Raw genomic sequence first — 14,110 nt, forward strand, 5'->3', positions numbered from 1 at the left:
CTGGAGAAATGGAATCAACTATTTCTTGTATGTGGTAGCAATGGAATAACCCCCAGTAGGGGTGTTTGCTAGTTTGTAATTTGTGTACATAAAACTGACACATTACAAGTATAAAATATAGCAATGTCTATTACATGCAATCACTGCTGAGGTGCATTTAATTAGACTGTTCTTCTTTGTGTATTTGGAGTGGATCATGCACAGAAAAATCTGCATTTTTCTTCCTCAAGCTGTGAATGGTATTTTTTTTTTGTTTTAATAATCTTGTAATATGATGCCAGGAAAGAAAAAAGGGGCAGAAACCTGATCTCAATGGATAAGTAAAACTCCAATTAATGTTTAACAAGCTAGAATGGTCCGATGGGACAATAGTGGCGTGATCCGGCACATCCACGCCCCAAAGATTTCGGGAAGCACGTGGAAATCCGAGGGGAGGGGGGGAAGTGGCAACACTGAGCGTATGTGTGAGGGGAGCACTTGCCATTCGCTAATCCGACTCAGCCGCAGCAGGAGCGGCTGGCGGAGCAGCTTGCGCTCCCCACAGAGCTCAGCTCGCACGCCCCCAAAGGCTCTGCGCTAGCCGGGTTCTAGGCTCTGCGCCTCCTAGCCGGGTTCTAGGCTCTGCGGCCCCCGATCCCTGGGTTCTAAGGCTCCCGGTAGCATGGGCGGCTGCCCCCGCGCTCTGCTGCTGCTGGGCACGCTGGCCCTGCTGGCCCCGGGCCCCGCTGCTGAGGATGACCGTGACGAGTACGACGAGCTGGTGCTGTCCTTCCCCTCCGAGGAGGAAAACCAGACAGAGGTCGCGAAGCACCTGGGCTCGGCCGCTTTCTACAGGACGAACAAGGTGAGCGGCGTCGGGGCCGGCGCAGAGGGGGCTGGGGCGCGGGCGGCCCGGCCCGGCTGCCCCTTGGCGAGGGGCAAGTAGCCCGCGGCGCTCTTGGGAAGGGAGCTGGAGCCTGGGGCTCCGCGCCCCGGGGGCCGCCGAGCACCAGAGCACGCGGCCGGGGAGCCGCCTGGAGCAGAAGAGGCGCTTGAGCTGCTCAGCCCAGGGCGAGACAAGGGAGCCCCGGGGGTCAGACACGAGGCCGGGGGAGTTGCTTTCTGGTTCTGCCTCTGGCTTCCTCGGCTGATCTTGGGCAGGTCCCTTAGCCGCGTGGTGCCTCAGTTTCCCTGGTTCCTGCACGTGGCTTCACTGCAGCTTTGCGTGCCACGCACATGCAAAATAAAACGAAGAACTGGCCGCACAGCTCCGGTCTCTGCCCCTTGGGGCTGCCCAGCTCCGGCCGTGGCCACCTGGTGCACGAGCTCCCCACCAGGGCCGGCTCCAGGGGTTTTGCCTCCCCAAGCAGCCAAAAACAAAACAAAACAAAAAAACCCGCGATCGCAATCTGCGGCAATTCAGCGGGAGGCCCTTCGCTCCGAGCTGGAGTGAGGGACCCTCCGCGGAATTGCCGCCAAATACCTTAAAGTGCTGCCCCGCTCCAGAGTTTCCGCCCCAAGCACCTGCTTGGTAAACTGGTGCCTGGAGCCGGCCCTGCTCCCCACTCTGGGCCACCCACCTCCCCAAGTCCTTTCCCCTGGGGAGGGGGTAGGACCATAAGTTTTGGAACTAGGGGTACTAGGGGGCAGCAGCACCCCCGGCTTGAAATGGTTTCCATCATAAACGAGTTTGGTTCAGCACCCTCCCCCCGACTATAAAAATGGTTCCAGCACCTCTGGGCAGGACCCAACTCTCTTCCCACCCCCAACCCCTCAGGGGCAAGAACCTCCTCTTCCCCCACCCCAAGGGCAGGACCTGATTCTCCCCTACTCCCAGGACTCCCTTTCCAGGGGGGCAGGACCTTCCCTCAGGGATAAAATGAACCAAACTGTTACAAAGAGTAAAGAGATTTTTGCAGGCTCTGGGTGCGTTGCTGCTTCTTGCCCACCTGTGGGACCTCCTGATAAAAGGTCTCTGGATTAGGGCTGCGGGTTATGATGATGCCCAGGTGGATCTCGGCATAAAAGAGCTTGCTGAGACAGAGCTGACATCCCTAGACCCTCTTGTGCACCAGGCGAGAGGTGACTGCCATGGCATGGCAAGAGGGATGGGTGCATTCCACCTTGTCGGTGTGAGCTCCTTGGGTGGCTGTTGAGTGTCTCTTGTGCCCTGTGACAGCCAGACAAATCAAATAAATAAAACTTTGCACTGTGGAGCATGCAGGACTGGAGGATGCAAGGCAACCATGCTTGGGAAGGAGGCTTAGGGAAGTTCACATTAGGGTGCGGGGGCATGCAGTGAGTTGTGGCACTAACTTGTTGCAGATACCATGGGCTGGTGCCTTAGACTGTGGACCTGGCCGCAGTAGTTTGTTTCCTACCTCTTTTGGGAGCAGGCTCTTAAGCCCTTGTAGACCCAACTGTGTGACTTTGAAAACAGAGCTCTGGTGGGACCCTTTTCTTACCCTGGTGGAGGGGAGGATTTGGCTAGTGATGCAGGGAGCTGCAGGTGCAGAGGGATTTGGGGAGGAGAGCAGTTGGCTTGTGCTGAGAGCGAGGGAGGGTTCTGGTCACTGAGGGCGAGGCTGGGTTGGTGTCCCACCCACTGACCTGCTAGACTGTGCACTTAACCCTCATTCTTGCCTTCTACCTCCCCATGATGAATTGGTGATTTCACACTGTTTGGGGCCTTGGTAAGATGTTTTCCAAGTATAATGCAGCTGCCACAGCCATGGCACAGAGAACATCTGTGTCCATGCAGTTTAATGAGAAGTGTAGGGTTTTTCATTCTCATGCTAAGCTCTGAATAGGCCTGGCACCTGCATCTCCCCATGACTACTTCATCTGCAGCTTCGAGAGCTCAGTGCCTTTCCATGAGTATAATGCAGGCTCAGTGCATTCACAGTGTTGCCAGCTCTCGTAAGTTTTTCTTCAAGTCCCAGCTCCTGGAGTCAAGTGATGATGTAAAAATTTCCCTTTTGTTTTGTAAGTTTCTAGCCCTTACGGTTGCAGAGGACAGTTTGTAAATGTGATCCACATGGGCTCTGCAGACTCAAAAACCAGAAGCCAAAGAAAACCTAAATTATTTTTTAAAAGATCTCATGAAGCCAATCTATGATTTTTGAATGGTTAGGGCTCACACAGTTCTTTCTTTCTGATCATGTGTAGATTACATTACAAAATGAACTCTGCTGTGCTGATTAAAGTAACAGCTGAAGTGACTGAGCTTGCAGTGAGAATTTGAACAGCAGTGTTTGCTCTGTGAAGGTGCATGGCATTGAAAAATCTGCTTCTGCTTGTTTAAATTCAGGACATGTGGAGATTACCCGGGCAGTACATAGTGGTGCTGAAGGAGGAAACTCATAAATCCCAGACAGAGAGAACCATCCACAGGCTGCAAGCTCGAGCAGTGAAGCACGGCTACCTAACCAAAATCCTTCACATCTTCCAGGATCTGTTCCAGGGATTTCTTGTTAAGATGAGCAGTGATGTGCTGGATATGGTAAGAGGATGTTACCCATCTGTCTTTTCAGCCTGCACTGGTTTTGTTTTCTGTTCAGAGGCACCTGGGGTAGGGCAGGCAGTGTGGAGAGTAGGTTTTTCCCCCCAGTGGTAACAGTTCTGTTTGAGGCAAGAAACGTGTGGATTGAAAGGCAGGCAGGCAGGAAAGCAACACAGGCTGGAAGTAAAAGGATCCAACCTAGAGAATGTTTGTGTGCCTAGATAGTGAGAACATCTAGAGTCGCAAAACTAAGGATTAAAATACCCACCTCTCCATCCACATGTTTGCAAGGGTTGTAAATCCTCATGCTTCAGGGCAGGGCCAGCTCCAGCATTTTTGCTGCCCCAAGCGGCGAAGCGGGGAAAAAAAAAAATCAAGCCAGTCGGCGGCACTTAAGGGGCAGCTCATTTGCGCCGCTTCATTCTTCGGTGGCAATTTGGCGGCGAGTCCTTCGCTCTCTCTCTTCCACTTCGGCAGCAGCTCAAAGAGGAAGAGAGGAACTGAGGGACCCACCACTGAAGACCCAGATGTGCTGCCCCTTTCCATTGGCTGCCTCAAGTACCTGCTTCCTTCGCTGGTGTCTGGAGCCAGTCCTGCTTCAGGGCATAAACTAATCTCTAATTTATGGGTTTAAGGAAGAAACTTTCCTGTGGGTGGATTATTCCATAACTGCCTGAGGCGTTTTGTAACTTCCTCTGAAGCATCTGGTGCTGGCCACTGTCCAGGACAGAATCTGGATTAGGTGGACCTTGGGTCTGACCCGTCCGGCAATTCCACTGTCCCTCTCCAGTCTGACAAAAGTCATTGCACTGATTTTGCATACCTGCTTTCCGTTGCCCACTGCTTTGCGTGGGATCGCACTGATATTTTAAACACATTGTGAATGGTGGGTCTGTAAAACTCAGAAAGAATTCAAAGTAAGGCAGATCCAATCAGGAATCCAAGGTGATGCAAGTCCCAGATACTCTACCCACATGGCTGGATACAGACTTGTGGCTGCTAGTCATATGTCTTCACTGATCAAAGAGCATGTGGGAGTAATTTGCACTTAAGATGAGGCAATACAGCGCTCCTCTTTTGAGGAGGTGACTGTGAGAAGAACATGGAATTTACTTTGTGTTCTCTTTTGACAGGGCTGCTACAGATTTAGGAGCCTGGGCCATTCACAGGTTCTTTGTTTTTGCTGCATTAGGACAATCATTTTGCAGTTGCAGACATGGATGTCAGCAACTCTCCATCTCCCCACAGCCCTACTCTGTCATGCTGTCTGGGGTCGTGTGAGCGTGTTGCCACATAGTGACTTGAGTTTGAGGTCTGCCCTTTGCTCCCAGGGCAATGGGGAGTGCCTGGCACTGATCTCTGTAATTATGCTTTGCACCTTCCACTTGAGGATCTCAGAGCACTTTGCTGAATTTAACCTCACAGAACTGAGGCACAGAAATCAGTAAATGAATGTGGTAGAGCGAGGCCTAGAACCCGAATTCCCTGACAGCCAGATCTGTGCCTTAGCCATTAGACCATCCTTCCTATGTCACTAGGAACCCCCTGGCCTTCCAGAGCAAGTGGCACTGATGAGCTCTGCAGGGAGCTGCATCCAACACTGCTCACAGGAAAGACAGGTCACTGTGGTACATGCGTATTCTAGCAAGGAGGGCTACAAAGGGGCACAACCTTGGAGCTACAGGGGCAACCACTGGAGCTGTAGTATCCTGTAAGTGGCCACCTCAATGCATTGGGAGGCTCCTGCTCCCTACCGGTATTTTGTCTGTGGTTGCACCAATGCTTGGAGCTCTCCCACCCTGGTGGAAGATACTGGTCATGTGGCATGAGGAAGCTGGTAGATAGAACATCTGAGAGCATCGCACGTTGTGTCTGTTCTGCGTGGTGTGCACCAAGTACTGTGTCCATGCCATCTCTCTGTGATGTTTCTTTTTCACAGGCTTTGCGGCTGCCGCACGTTGATTACATTGAAGAGGACTCCTACGTGTTTGCTCAGAGCATCCCCTGGAACCTCGGCAGGATCGTCCCAGTACAGTACAAGTCTGGCGAATATAACCCTCCCAGTAAGGGCTCCATCTACCCCTGTTTGAATTTATTTTAAAGGGGAATTCATGGGGCAGCAGATGATTTCTAGGGACAAAATTGCACCCTCCAAATACATGCAGAGAAGTAGGAAACATGCGCAAATGTAGTTCCAAGTGTGTGCAGAAAAATGGGAGAACATGAATCTCAGAGAGCACCTTTCTCCCTACCCCAGTGGGACGGATGTCCTCTTCTCCAGGGAGATTGTTGGGATCTTTGGCATTCTGAGTTTTTGAGGGGGTGTGGCTTGCTAGGGAGGGGGCTGAGCCAATCAACTCTCCATGGTAACCTTCCCCTCCAAATTTGGGATACATTTAGCTTGTGAGGACAGGGCAGGTTGGCCTCATCTGGAGCAGAGCCCTTGATCTGCATTGTTTTCTCCTGCTCTCCCTACGACTTGTTAGCACCTTCTGCGCTTCCTTGGGAGGATGGAGCCCAGAACGGAAGAAACCACTATAACTATGGTTCTGGGGGGCCAGGGAGCTTGCATAACTACCCTGGAAGTCAGTGGGAGCTGTGTGCATGCAGAGTTTGCAGGATTGGGCCCTATCTAGGCACCGGATGGATGCATTATTTGTTGTTATTTCCCTTTCAAGCCACTGTTTGTGGGAATTGATAACTTGGCTGTAAAAATGTAGCCATGTCGTTTGTAAGATGGCAGTGCCCAGAAAACATCCGTGTCTCATTGGCTAGAGTGCTGGACTGATGAGAGCTACGACTGCTCTGGTCGTAATGGTGTGTGCGCTTTCGGAGAGCATTGCTGCCTTTTGCACTGATTGCTCCGTGGCCTGTGTTTGGTAGATAAAGGAGATCTGGTTGAGGTTTACCTGCTAGACACCAGCATCCAGAGCAACCATCGGGAGATAGAGGGCAGAGTGTTTGTGACGGACTTCGAGAATGTGCCAGAGGAGGATGGCACACGCTTTCACAGACAGGTGAGCGAGCCTGTGGGCTCTGTCAGGGTCCTGAGCTCTCACTGCCTGTGAGAGGAGTAGCTTGGGCTGGTGGAAAGTTTTGTGTCAAAACTGTTCTTCAGTGGAAAATGGAGTTTTTGATTACAGTTTTTCATGAAAAAGTGTTGGATTTCCATGGACGATTTCACTCTGTCATTGAGACGCCCCCAAAATTCAGCCAAACATTTCTATTGGGATATGCTGCCATGGTGTCGCCTATTCCTCTGCTCTGTGGGCTGGGCTTGCTAGTTGGACTCTATCTCCCATGAAGCACCCTGGCCAGGGGCTCCCATGATGCACCATCTCTCCAAGAGGGGAGACTGGAGCCCCTCCTGGGAGATGCAGTCCAACCAGGGAGCCAGGATGCAGAGGAGAATGGGGGACGATGCAACCAGATTCCAACTCCCATGACGTGCTGCAGCAGCCTTTCTCAATCAGAACTTCCTGGGTTTTGAACGTTTTCTGATTTTCTAATTTGAACTGAAAAATCAAAGTTTTCTGTGTGTGTGTGGAGGGGGGAACCCCCATCTTCAAATCAACTCTAGCAACAGCTTCAGGGAAGATAGCACAGTGACTGATGCCAGGGTGAGCACTGTCTGCACGAGGGTTTTCTGCTCTGCTCGAAGGAGGATGCCAAACACATCTCAGCTTTCCAAGCCTCACCTCCACAAGCGGCTGTCCTCTGTTGTCCTGCTGATGTGGAGTCCCACACGTTTTGAATTCCTGTCACGCAGTGGGTGTTTCATTTGTGCCCAGGCCACCTGCACAGTTGTATTCATAGGTTCTTGGCCTTGGTAGAGTTCCTCGAGCCAGTATTCTGAATTGGAATTATTAGTTGAAGGGTCTTGGCTCCAGAAACCCCTGAATTCTTACTACCAGGCTCGGCTATTGACTTGCTGGATGACCTGGGCAACCTCTCTGAGACTCGGTTTGCACATCTGTAAAATGGGACTAATAATACCTGCCTCATAAGGGTATTGTTAGGATTGATTAGCTAGTATTTGCAGATGGGCTCAAAGGCTAAGAACATCTGCATCTCAGGTTCACAGCCCAGGGCCTTCAGTGGGATTGGAGGGTGCCCAGCAAGGATGGTTATATGGATAACAAGACTATCCAGAGTTAATGCAAACAAAGAATTTTGGAAGGGATAAAACCTCATGCTTCAGGGCTTAGGCCAGTCTCTAACTACTAGGTATCAGGATCAAACCTTCATGGGGGGCAGATTGTCCCACATCTTGCACCTGTCTGTGAAGCATCTGGTGCTAGCCACTGTCGGACAAGATACTGGGCTAGATGAACTATGGGTCTGACCCAGCCAGCAATTCCTGTATTATTTAGCAGCTGTGTCACTGAAAATGGCTAATACACTAGAGCAGTGGTCCCCAACCTTTTCGGCTGGTGGGTGCCAGCTGAAGCACCACTGCCGCGGTGGAGCACCCACCGAAATGCCGCCGAATTTCGGCGGCATTTTGGTGGTGACGCCTCTCGATGACGTCGCTTGTCAGCAACAAAATGGCGTCAGCGAGAGCCGTCGCTCCCGAAATTTGGTGGCGATGCCTCTCGATGACATCACTTGTCGCCGACAAGCGACGTCATCGAGAGGCGTCGCCGCCGAAATTCAGAAGCAACGCCTCTTGATGACGTCACTTGTCGGTGACAAAGCGGCATCAGCTAGAGGCATCGCTCCTGAAATTCGGTGGCGACGCCTCTCGATGACATCACTGTCGACGACAAGCGATGTCATCGAGAGGCGTCGCTGCCGAAATTCAGGAGCAACGCCTCTTGATGACGTCACTTGTCGGCGACAAAGCGGCGTCAGCTAGAGGCGTCACTCCCGAAATTCAGTGGCGACGCCTCTCGATGACGTCACTTGTTGACGACAAGCGGCGTCATCGAGAGGCGTCCCTGCCGAAATGCTGCTGAAATTTGGTGGCATTTTGGCAGGTGCTCTCCTGGGGGCCAGGACGCGGGTGCATTAAGATGCCCCTGCGGGCGCCATGGCACCCACGGGCACCGTGTTGGGGACCACTGCACTAGAGAAAGGCGTAAAAATGTAATGATAGAACTGGTGGTACCAAATAATGGGCCTGATCCTGCATGCACCGACATGCATGAGTCCCTCTATATTGACATCAGTGGAACCACTATCATGCGTGTGAGAGTGTTTGCGGGATTGGGCCTCAAGCGTGCGTATGGGGGCCAATGAATGGGATGATTCTGGAAACGTTTGCTGCTTTGCTTAACTTCCCCTCTCTGGCAGGCCAGCAAGTGCGACAGCCACGGAACCCACATGGCCGGGGTGGTGAGCGGGAGGGACGCTGGCGTGGCTAAGGGAGCCAGCATTCGCAGCCTTCGGGTGCTGAATTGCCAAGGCAAAGGCACGGTCAGTGGGACGCTGATTGGTGAGTAAGAACCATCGAGGTGTGTAATGTCTAATCCTCGAGAGCCTGATGGGACAGTTGGGATTTTGGGGTCAATTCAGTGCCCACTGAAAGCCAGTGCCCATTGGCGTCAGTGGCACTTGGCTCAGGCCTCTGGGGCCAGATTGTCAGAAGTGCTCAACTCCCATTTAGGCACCTAGGTGGATTTTCAGAAGTGCCCTGCACCCAATCTGCTGAGCTTTTCTGAAACTGACCTTTAGCACGTCACTGCGATATGCTTCTGAACACCCTGTGGCAGGGTGCACTTGGCCCGAGTGAACAAGAGGTTAACCACTTTCCCCAACCTCCCTGCCAGTGCACAAGTGAAGGACCATACACGAGTTGCTGCAGGAATACAGGGCTACACACCCAACATCCTAGGGCTAGGCTGGAGCCTGGCCTGGAAGAGTTTTTTCTCTCTTTCTCTTCAGATTGTGTTTAGATTTCTGGTTACTGTTAACCTGGTCCCTGGAAGGAGAGACCCTCCCAGAGGGCACCTCTGCTGGGGTTCTGTTGACTCATCCCATCAGCGTGCTTGCCTGTACTGAGCAACCCTTGCTGATTCACCAGGTTTCTTTCCCTGTCTCAGTCCGTGAAAGGATATTTACATGGAAAGGATCTTGCTTCGTTCCAGCTGGAGGGGAGAGCTGAATCTTGCCCCCCACTTCCCAACTAGCAGGATGCGAGTGAGTCATTAGCGCTGCCCTTTTCTGTGATCATTCTCTGTCTGTTCAATTTGTGCGTGATCAACAGGCCTGGAGTTTATCAAGAAGACCCTGACTGTCCAGCCCTACACCCCCTTGGTGGTGTTGCTCCCTTTTGCTGGAGGCTACAGCCTTGTTTTGAATGCAGCTTGTCGGCTGATGGTGCAGACAGGGGTGGTCATGATTGCTGCAGCTGGCAACTACAAGGAGGATGCCTGCCTGTACTCACCTGCGTCTGAACCAGAGGTATGGGGCTGGGACACTGCTTTCATGGACTGAGACACTTGGCTTCTATTCTTGACTCTGCCACTGTTTAGCTGTCATCTGGCCTTGACCAAGGCATGTCACCCTATCTGTGCCTCAGTTTCTTTGGGTGTAGAATGGGGATAACAATAGCTTCCTCCCCTTTGGACAAAGCGTACTATGGCTCAGAGTCCCCACCGCAGTTTGTTTGCTGGCGAGGAAATAAGGAGCTTTGCCTCCTCCTTGCTCAGGCCACGTAAGGCTTTGCACAATCACGATCCCTGCTCTTGGGGGAACACACAGACCATTCTGCTCCTTCTCTATGGCTCCCTAAATGGGACGGCAGAATCCCCCTCCCCCAGGCACTTTGTGCGGGTTGTGCTCGAAAGGCACCATATGGTGCAGGACCTGTTAACGCTCTGCGGTGGGCAGTGCAGCGGGCTTGTTCGCAGTACCTGGGATATTGCAGACAGTGCAGTGATGTGGGGTGGTTTTGCCTCCTGCGACTCCCAGGTCCCGCCCCTTCCTTGCTGGTTGGGATGCTGCACCTTGTAGATGGAGTGTCACTTGGTGGCTGGCACGAAGCTTGTGTGTGAGGTAGAGATTTACTGGCTGGGGCAGCATGACTAGGCCTGAGTGTCCTTGATCGTGTCAGTATCTGTAGTCTCTGAAGCACATTACTGCTGCTGGAAGGAGCTCTGGGCTCCTGGCTATACTTACCCTTGCAGTGGACTTTCAGAGTCTCCCTGTGGAATTATATAGTCCTGGTCCTTTACAATTCCTCCAATCCTGAAGGAGGGGTGTGGCTTTGTGTTCCTGTAAAGGCAAAATGTTATTCAGTAGCATTCACCCTGGTGGGCAGGAGGAATTGTACAGGCCAGGGTGGATTTATTTGTGAGTTTTAATGCAATTATGGACCATCTGTTCGCTGCTGATGTCCCAGTTGACTCGTGTCATTGCGCTGTAACCCTCAGGTGATCACTGTTGGGGCAACCGACTTCCAGGACCAGCCTGCCTCCATGGGAGCCTTAGGAACAAACTTTGGCCGGTGTGTGGATGTCTTTGCCCCGGGTGACGATATCATTGGGGCCTCCAGCGACTGCAGCACCTGCTTTACTTCCCAGAGTGGGACGTCCCAAGCCGCTGCACACGTGGCAGGTGAATCGATTTTTATTTTTTTTAAATGCAGCAGTAGGAAGCAAGCAGTAGTGGCTGTGTGACCTTGTGCCCAGTAGGGTAAAAATGAACCATCCCCAGCAAAGCACGTTACTTTGACTAGCACAAGTGCAACCTGGGCAGAACTGGGTTCGGGGGTGTGGTTAAAACGTGAGTCCTAGCTCCTCTGACGGGAGTGGGGAGGCATTGAACTTGGGCTTCCTGTGTTACTTGGGGAAAGTCATTTAAGTTCTCTGTGCCTCAGTTCCTCATTTGTGACACTAGGATAATAATCCTTTGTCACAGAGTGTGTGAGCTCTGTGGGGCAGGGACTGTCTCCTGTTATGTGTTTGTGCAGCACCTGGCGCAACAGCGGCCTGATCTCCACTGGGGCTTCTAGGCCTTGCCATATAATGCATCGGTGCTGTAAAGAGGAGCCATGTTTTACCCCTCTCAGGTAACAACTTCCGTGTCTCTCGTAGTAAAGACAAGACAGAACCTGGCTGCGATGAGGTGAAACGTTTCTGAGGCTGCTGGAAGGTGACCAGAGTCATGCAGTGTAGGTGGGGCCCTACAGACAAACAGGCATCGTGCTGCCCCGGGGGAAGGCGTAAGATAAAAACTACAGTGCACTAGGCTGCAGGCAGTCAGTGCAAGGCCTGATGCTGCACTGTTGGAGGGCAGTGGCCCCAGGACAGCCGTGACCCAGAGCTACCATTGGTACTGGCTGTGACTACATCTACACTGTAAAGAAAATCCCATGGCACCAAGGTTCAGAGCCTGGGTCAGTTGACTCAGGTTGGGAGGCTAACAATACAAGTGTAGATGTTCCCGCTCGAGTTGGAACCCGAGCTCCGAAACCTTCCCCCCTTGCCGCATTTCAGAGCCTAGGGTCCAGCCCAAAACGGGAACATCTACGCAGCAATTTTAGTCCCACAGCCTAAGCCCTGAAAGCCTGACTCAGTTGCCTCCTGCTGCGGGTTTTTCTTTGCAGTGTAGACATACAGTGGCATCTGGTTACATCAGGTCAGGCCCTCCCTGTGCTGTCCATCTACATCAGTAAATCAATTTCCCCGCCCCTCCCCATTTCCAGCCTTCCAAAGCAGCTTCATGAAATCCATGCCTATGCCCTGATTAAGCAGTGAGAAATGCCTGGCTGTGTGTTACTGTTTAATAGTGATATGCCTTGTGGATTCCTGGGCCCAAGGCTGTGTGCTGTTAACTGTCCACATGTTTCCGTCTTAGACCATAAATACACACGCTCAGTCCTAGTGCGGTTGTAGAATATGACTCCCTGCGGGATGAACAGGCTGGGGAAGAAGAGAAAATATTTACAATGAGGAAAATGATTTCAGTTAGGCGACAGATTCCGTTAGGGGAAAATAGTCCCAGATGGCAACAGGTTTTTTTTTATGCTAGGTCATTTAACATTTTTAATGGAAACATTTAGGTGAGTGAATCCTTTTTGAAGCTCACGCTGTGGAGAGGAGGCTGCAGGGACCTGTGGTTCCCTAGATGATTCTTGCCTCATGCATCTCCCTCCACCAGGCTGATGTGTATCAGGGAAGAATTAAATGAAGAAACAGTCTGAGCTTGTGCATGGAAATGTTTCTGCCTGGAGGTTAAGTTTAAGGATCTCAAACGTGGGATGTAGTCAGGAGAATATTGGTTTTGCAAAGCAGAACTTCCTTTCGTTCCCGATTCATCGCAGAGTGAAATGGGAGGCCCGTGCTGCACTGGAGTATGAGTGAAGAGGCAGTATGATATCCAGGGTGCGATGAGGTCCAGTTCCTACTGAAGAGTTCATCTGGTGCAGTGCTGTCAATGTCACAGATCCACAGCGGCTGGTGCATGCCCCAGCCTGTGACCTTTGGCAGTGACCCCTTTCATGGGCTGGGCCCCAAGGACTCCGATAAGTCCATAGGGACAAGCCCGGGGCCTCCAAGTCTCTGAAACTGGGCTTGTGGGTGCCAGTGATCCATGGCTCCCTGCAGTGAATCCATCCAAGCCAGACTCCTGTGGGAGGCTTGTATGATGCCCCTTCAGGGCACCGTGCTCTCAGTGAGTGTTTGCAGCCACCCCCGCCGCCTTTCCGAAACGAGCTAACAATTTAGTAGGCACCTGGCCTGCAGCATCGGACACTCCTTAGGGTAGCAAAGTGAGGAAAAGGTGAAGACAGAGTCCGGCCTGGCTGCAGTGGAAGCCATCTTGTCTTGCTTTCCCAGTCTCTGTTCCTTTGTCCTTGGCCCCAGGGCTGTGTGTCTCTCTCCAAAGGCCAGCTGTTAACCCAGGCACCTGACGCCTTGTTCCTTGGTTCTCCAGCTGTGGCCTTTGCTCTGCTTCCCTGACGAGGGGTCGGGGGAAAATCTCCTCCCTCTTGGTTGCTAGTTATGAATGTTCTGGCCCTTGGGGTTCCCACTCTCTGTCTGGATCCTCCATTGATATGAGTCAGTCTCAGTCAGTCCTTAGATGACCCGTTCATACCATCCCAGGCAGTTGTGTGATGCAACACCTCATGTCCCCTACTCTGTCCCAAGAGTAGCTGTGTAACCTTCACAGTTCGTGCACAGCAATGTAAAACACAGAGGGCACTGAGGCACGCATGGGCATCCGAAAGTATTCCCAACATTTCCTCTTCACTGAGGATCAGTCTCAGGTACTCCTGTATGTCTGCTCCAAGGAGAGTGCAGATGTCATTCACGTGACCTCAGTATGGGTCTTTGTCCCCTGCTAGTGGCTGATCTGCAAAAGAGGCTTGTGAGCTGAGTATCGTGCTGCTAGGGGCTAAGTTGGGAAGTAGAAGCTCATGCTTTCAGTGTGAGAGATACTGGGTTCAAACCCCACTGATGGTCCATGGTTGGCGGTCATGTCTCTCCCCTCCCGCCCCCCCGGAAAGGTGCCTGGTTCTGAATTGACATAGCTGCAGTGCAAATACAAGTGTAACGAAGGCCTGGTCTATACTACGCGTTTAAACCGAATTTAGCAGCGTTAAACCGATTTAACCCTGTACCCGTCAACACAACAAGGCCCTTTATATCGATATAAAGGGATCTTTAAACTGGTTTCTGTACT

The 14,110-nt window shown here is 52.0% G+C and overlaps 1 protein-coding gene across 1 annotated transcript in view; it reads left to right on the forward strand.

Annotated features, from left to right (window-relative positions):
* The first annotated feature begins 475 nt into the window (after nt 1-475).
* The window catches only part of PCSK9 (proprotein convertase subtilisin/kexin type 9), a 27,010-nt gene continuing 13,375 nt past the window's right edge, over nt 476-14,110 (forward strand). The window contains exons 1-7 of the mRNA XM_032766951.2: nt 476-844; nt 3,290-3,481; nt 5,421-5,544; nt 6,365-6,498; nt 8,777-8,918; nt 9,690-9,886; nt 10,858-11,041. Of these exons, the coding sequence (XP_032622842.1) occupies nt 662-844; nt 3,290-3,481; nt 5,421-5,544; nt 6,365-6,498; nt 8,777-8,918; nt 9,690-9,886; nt 10,858-11,041 (1,156 nt within the window). The 5' untranslated portion in view covers nt 476-661. The remainder of the gene's footprint in view (nt 845-3,289; nt 3,482-5,420; nt 5,545-6,364; nt 6,499-8,776; nt 8,919-9,689; nt 9,887-10,857; nt 11,042-14,110) is intronic.

This window comes from Chelonoidis abingdonii, chromosome 7, assembly GCF_003597395.2.
Source record: "Chelonoidis abingdonii isolate Lonesome George chromosome 7, CheloAbing_2.0, whole genome shotgun sequence".
Lineage (NCBI taxonomy): Eukaryota > Metazoa > Chordata > Testudines > Testudinidae > Chelonoidis > Chelonoidis abingdonii.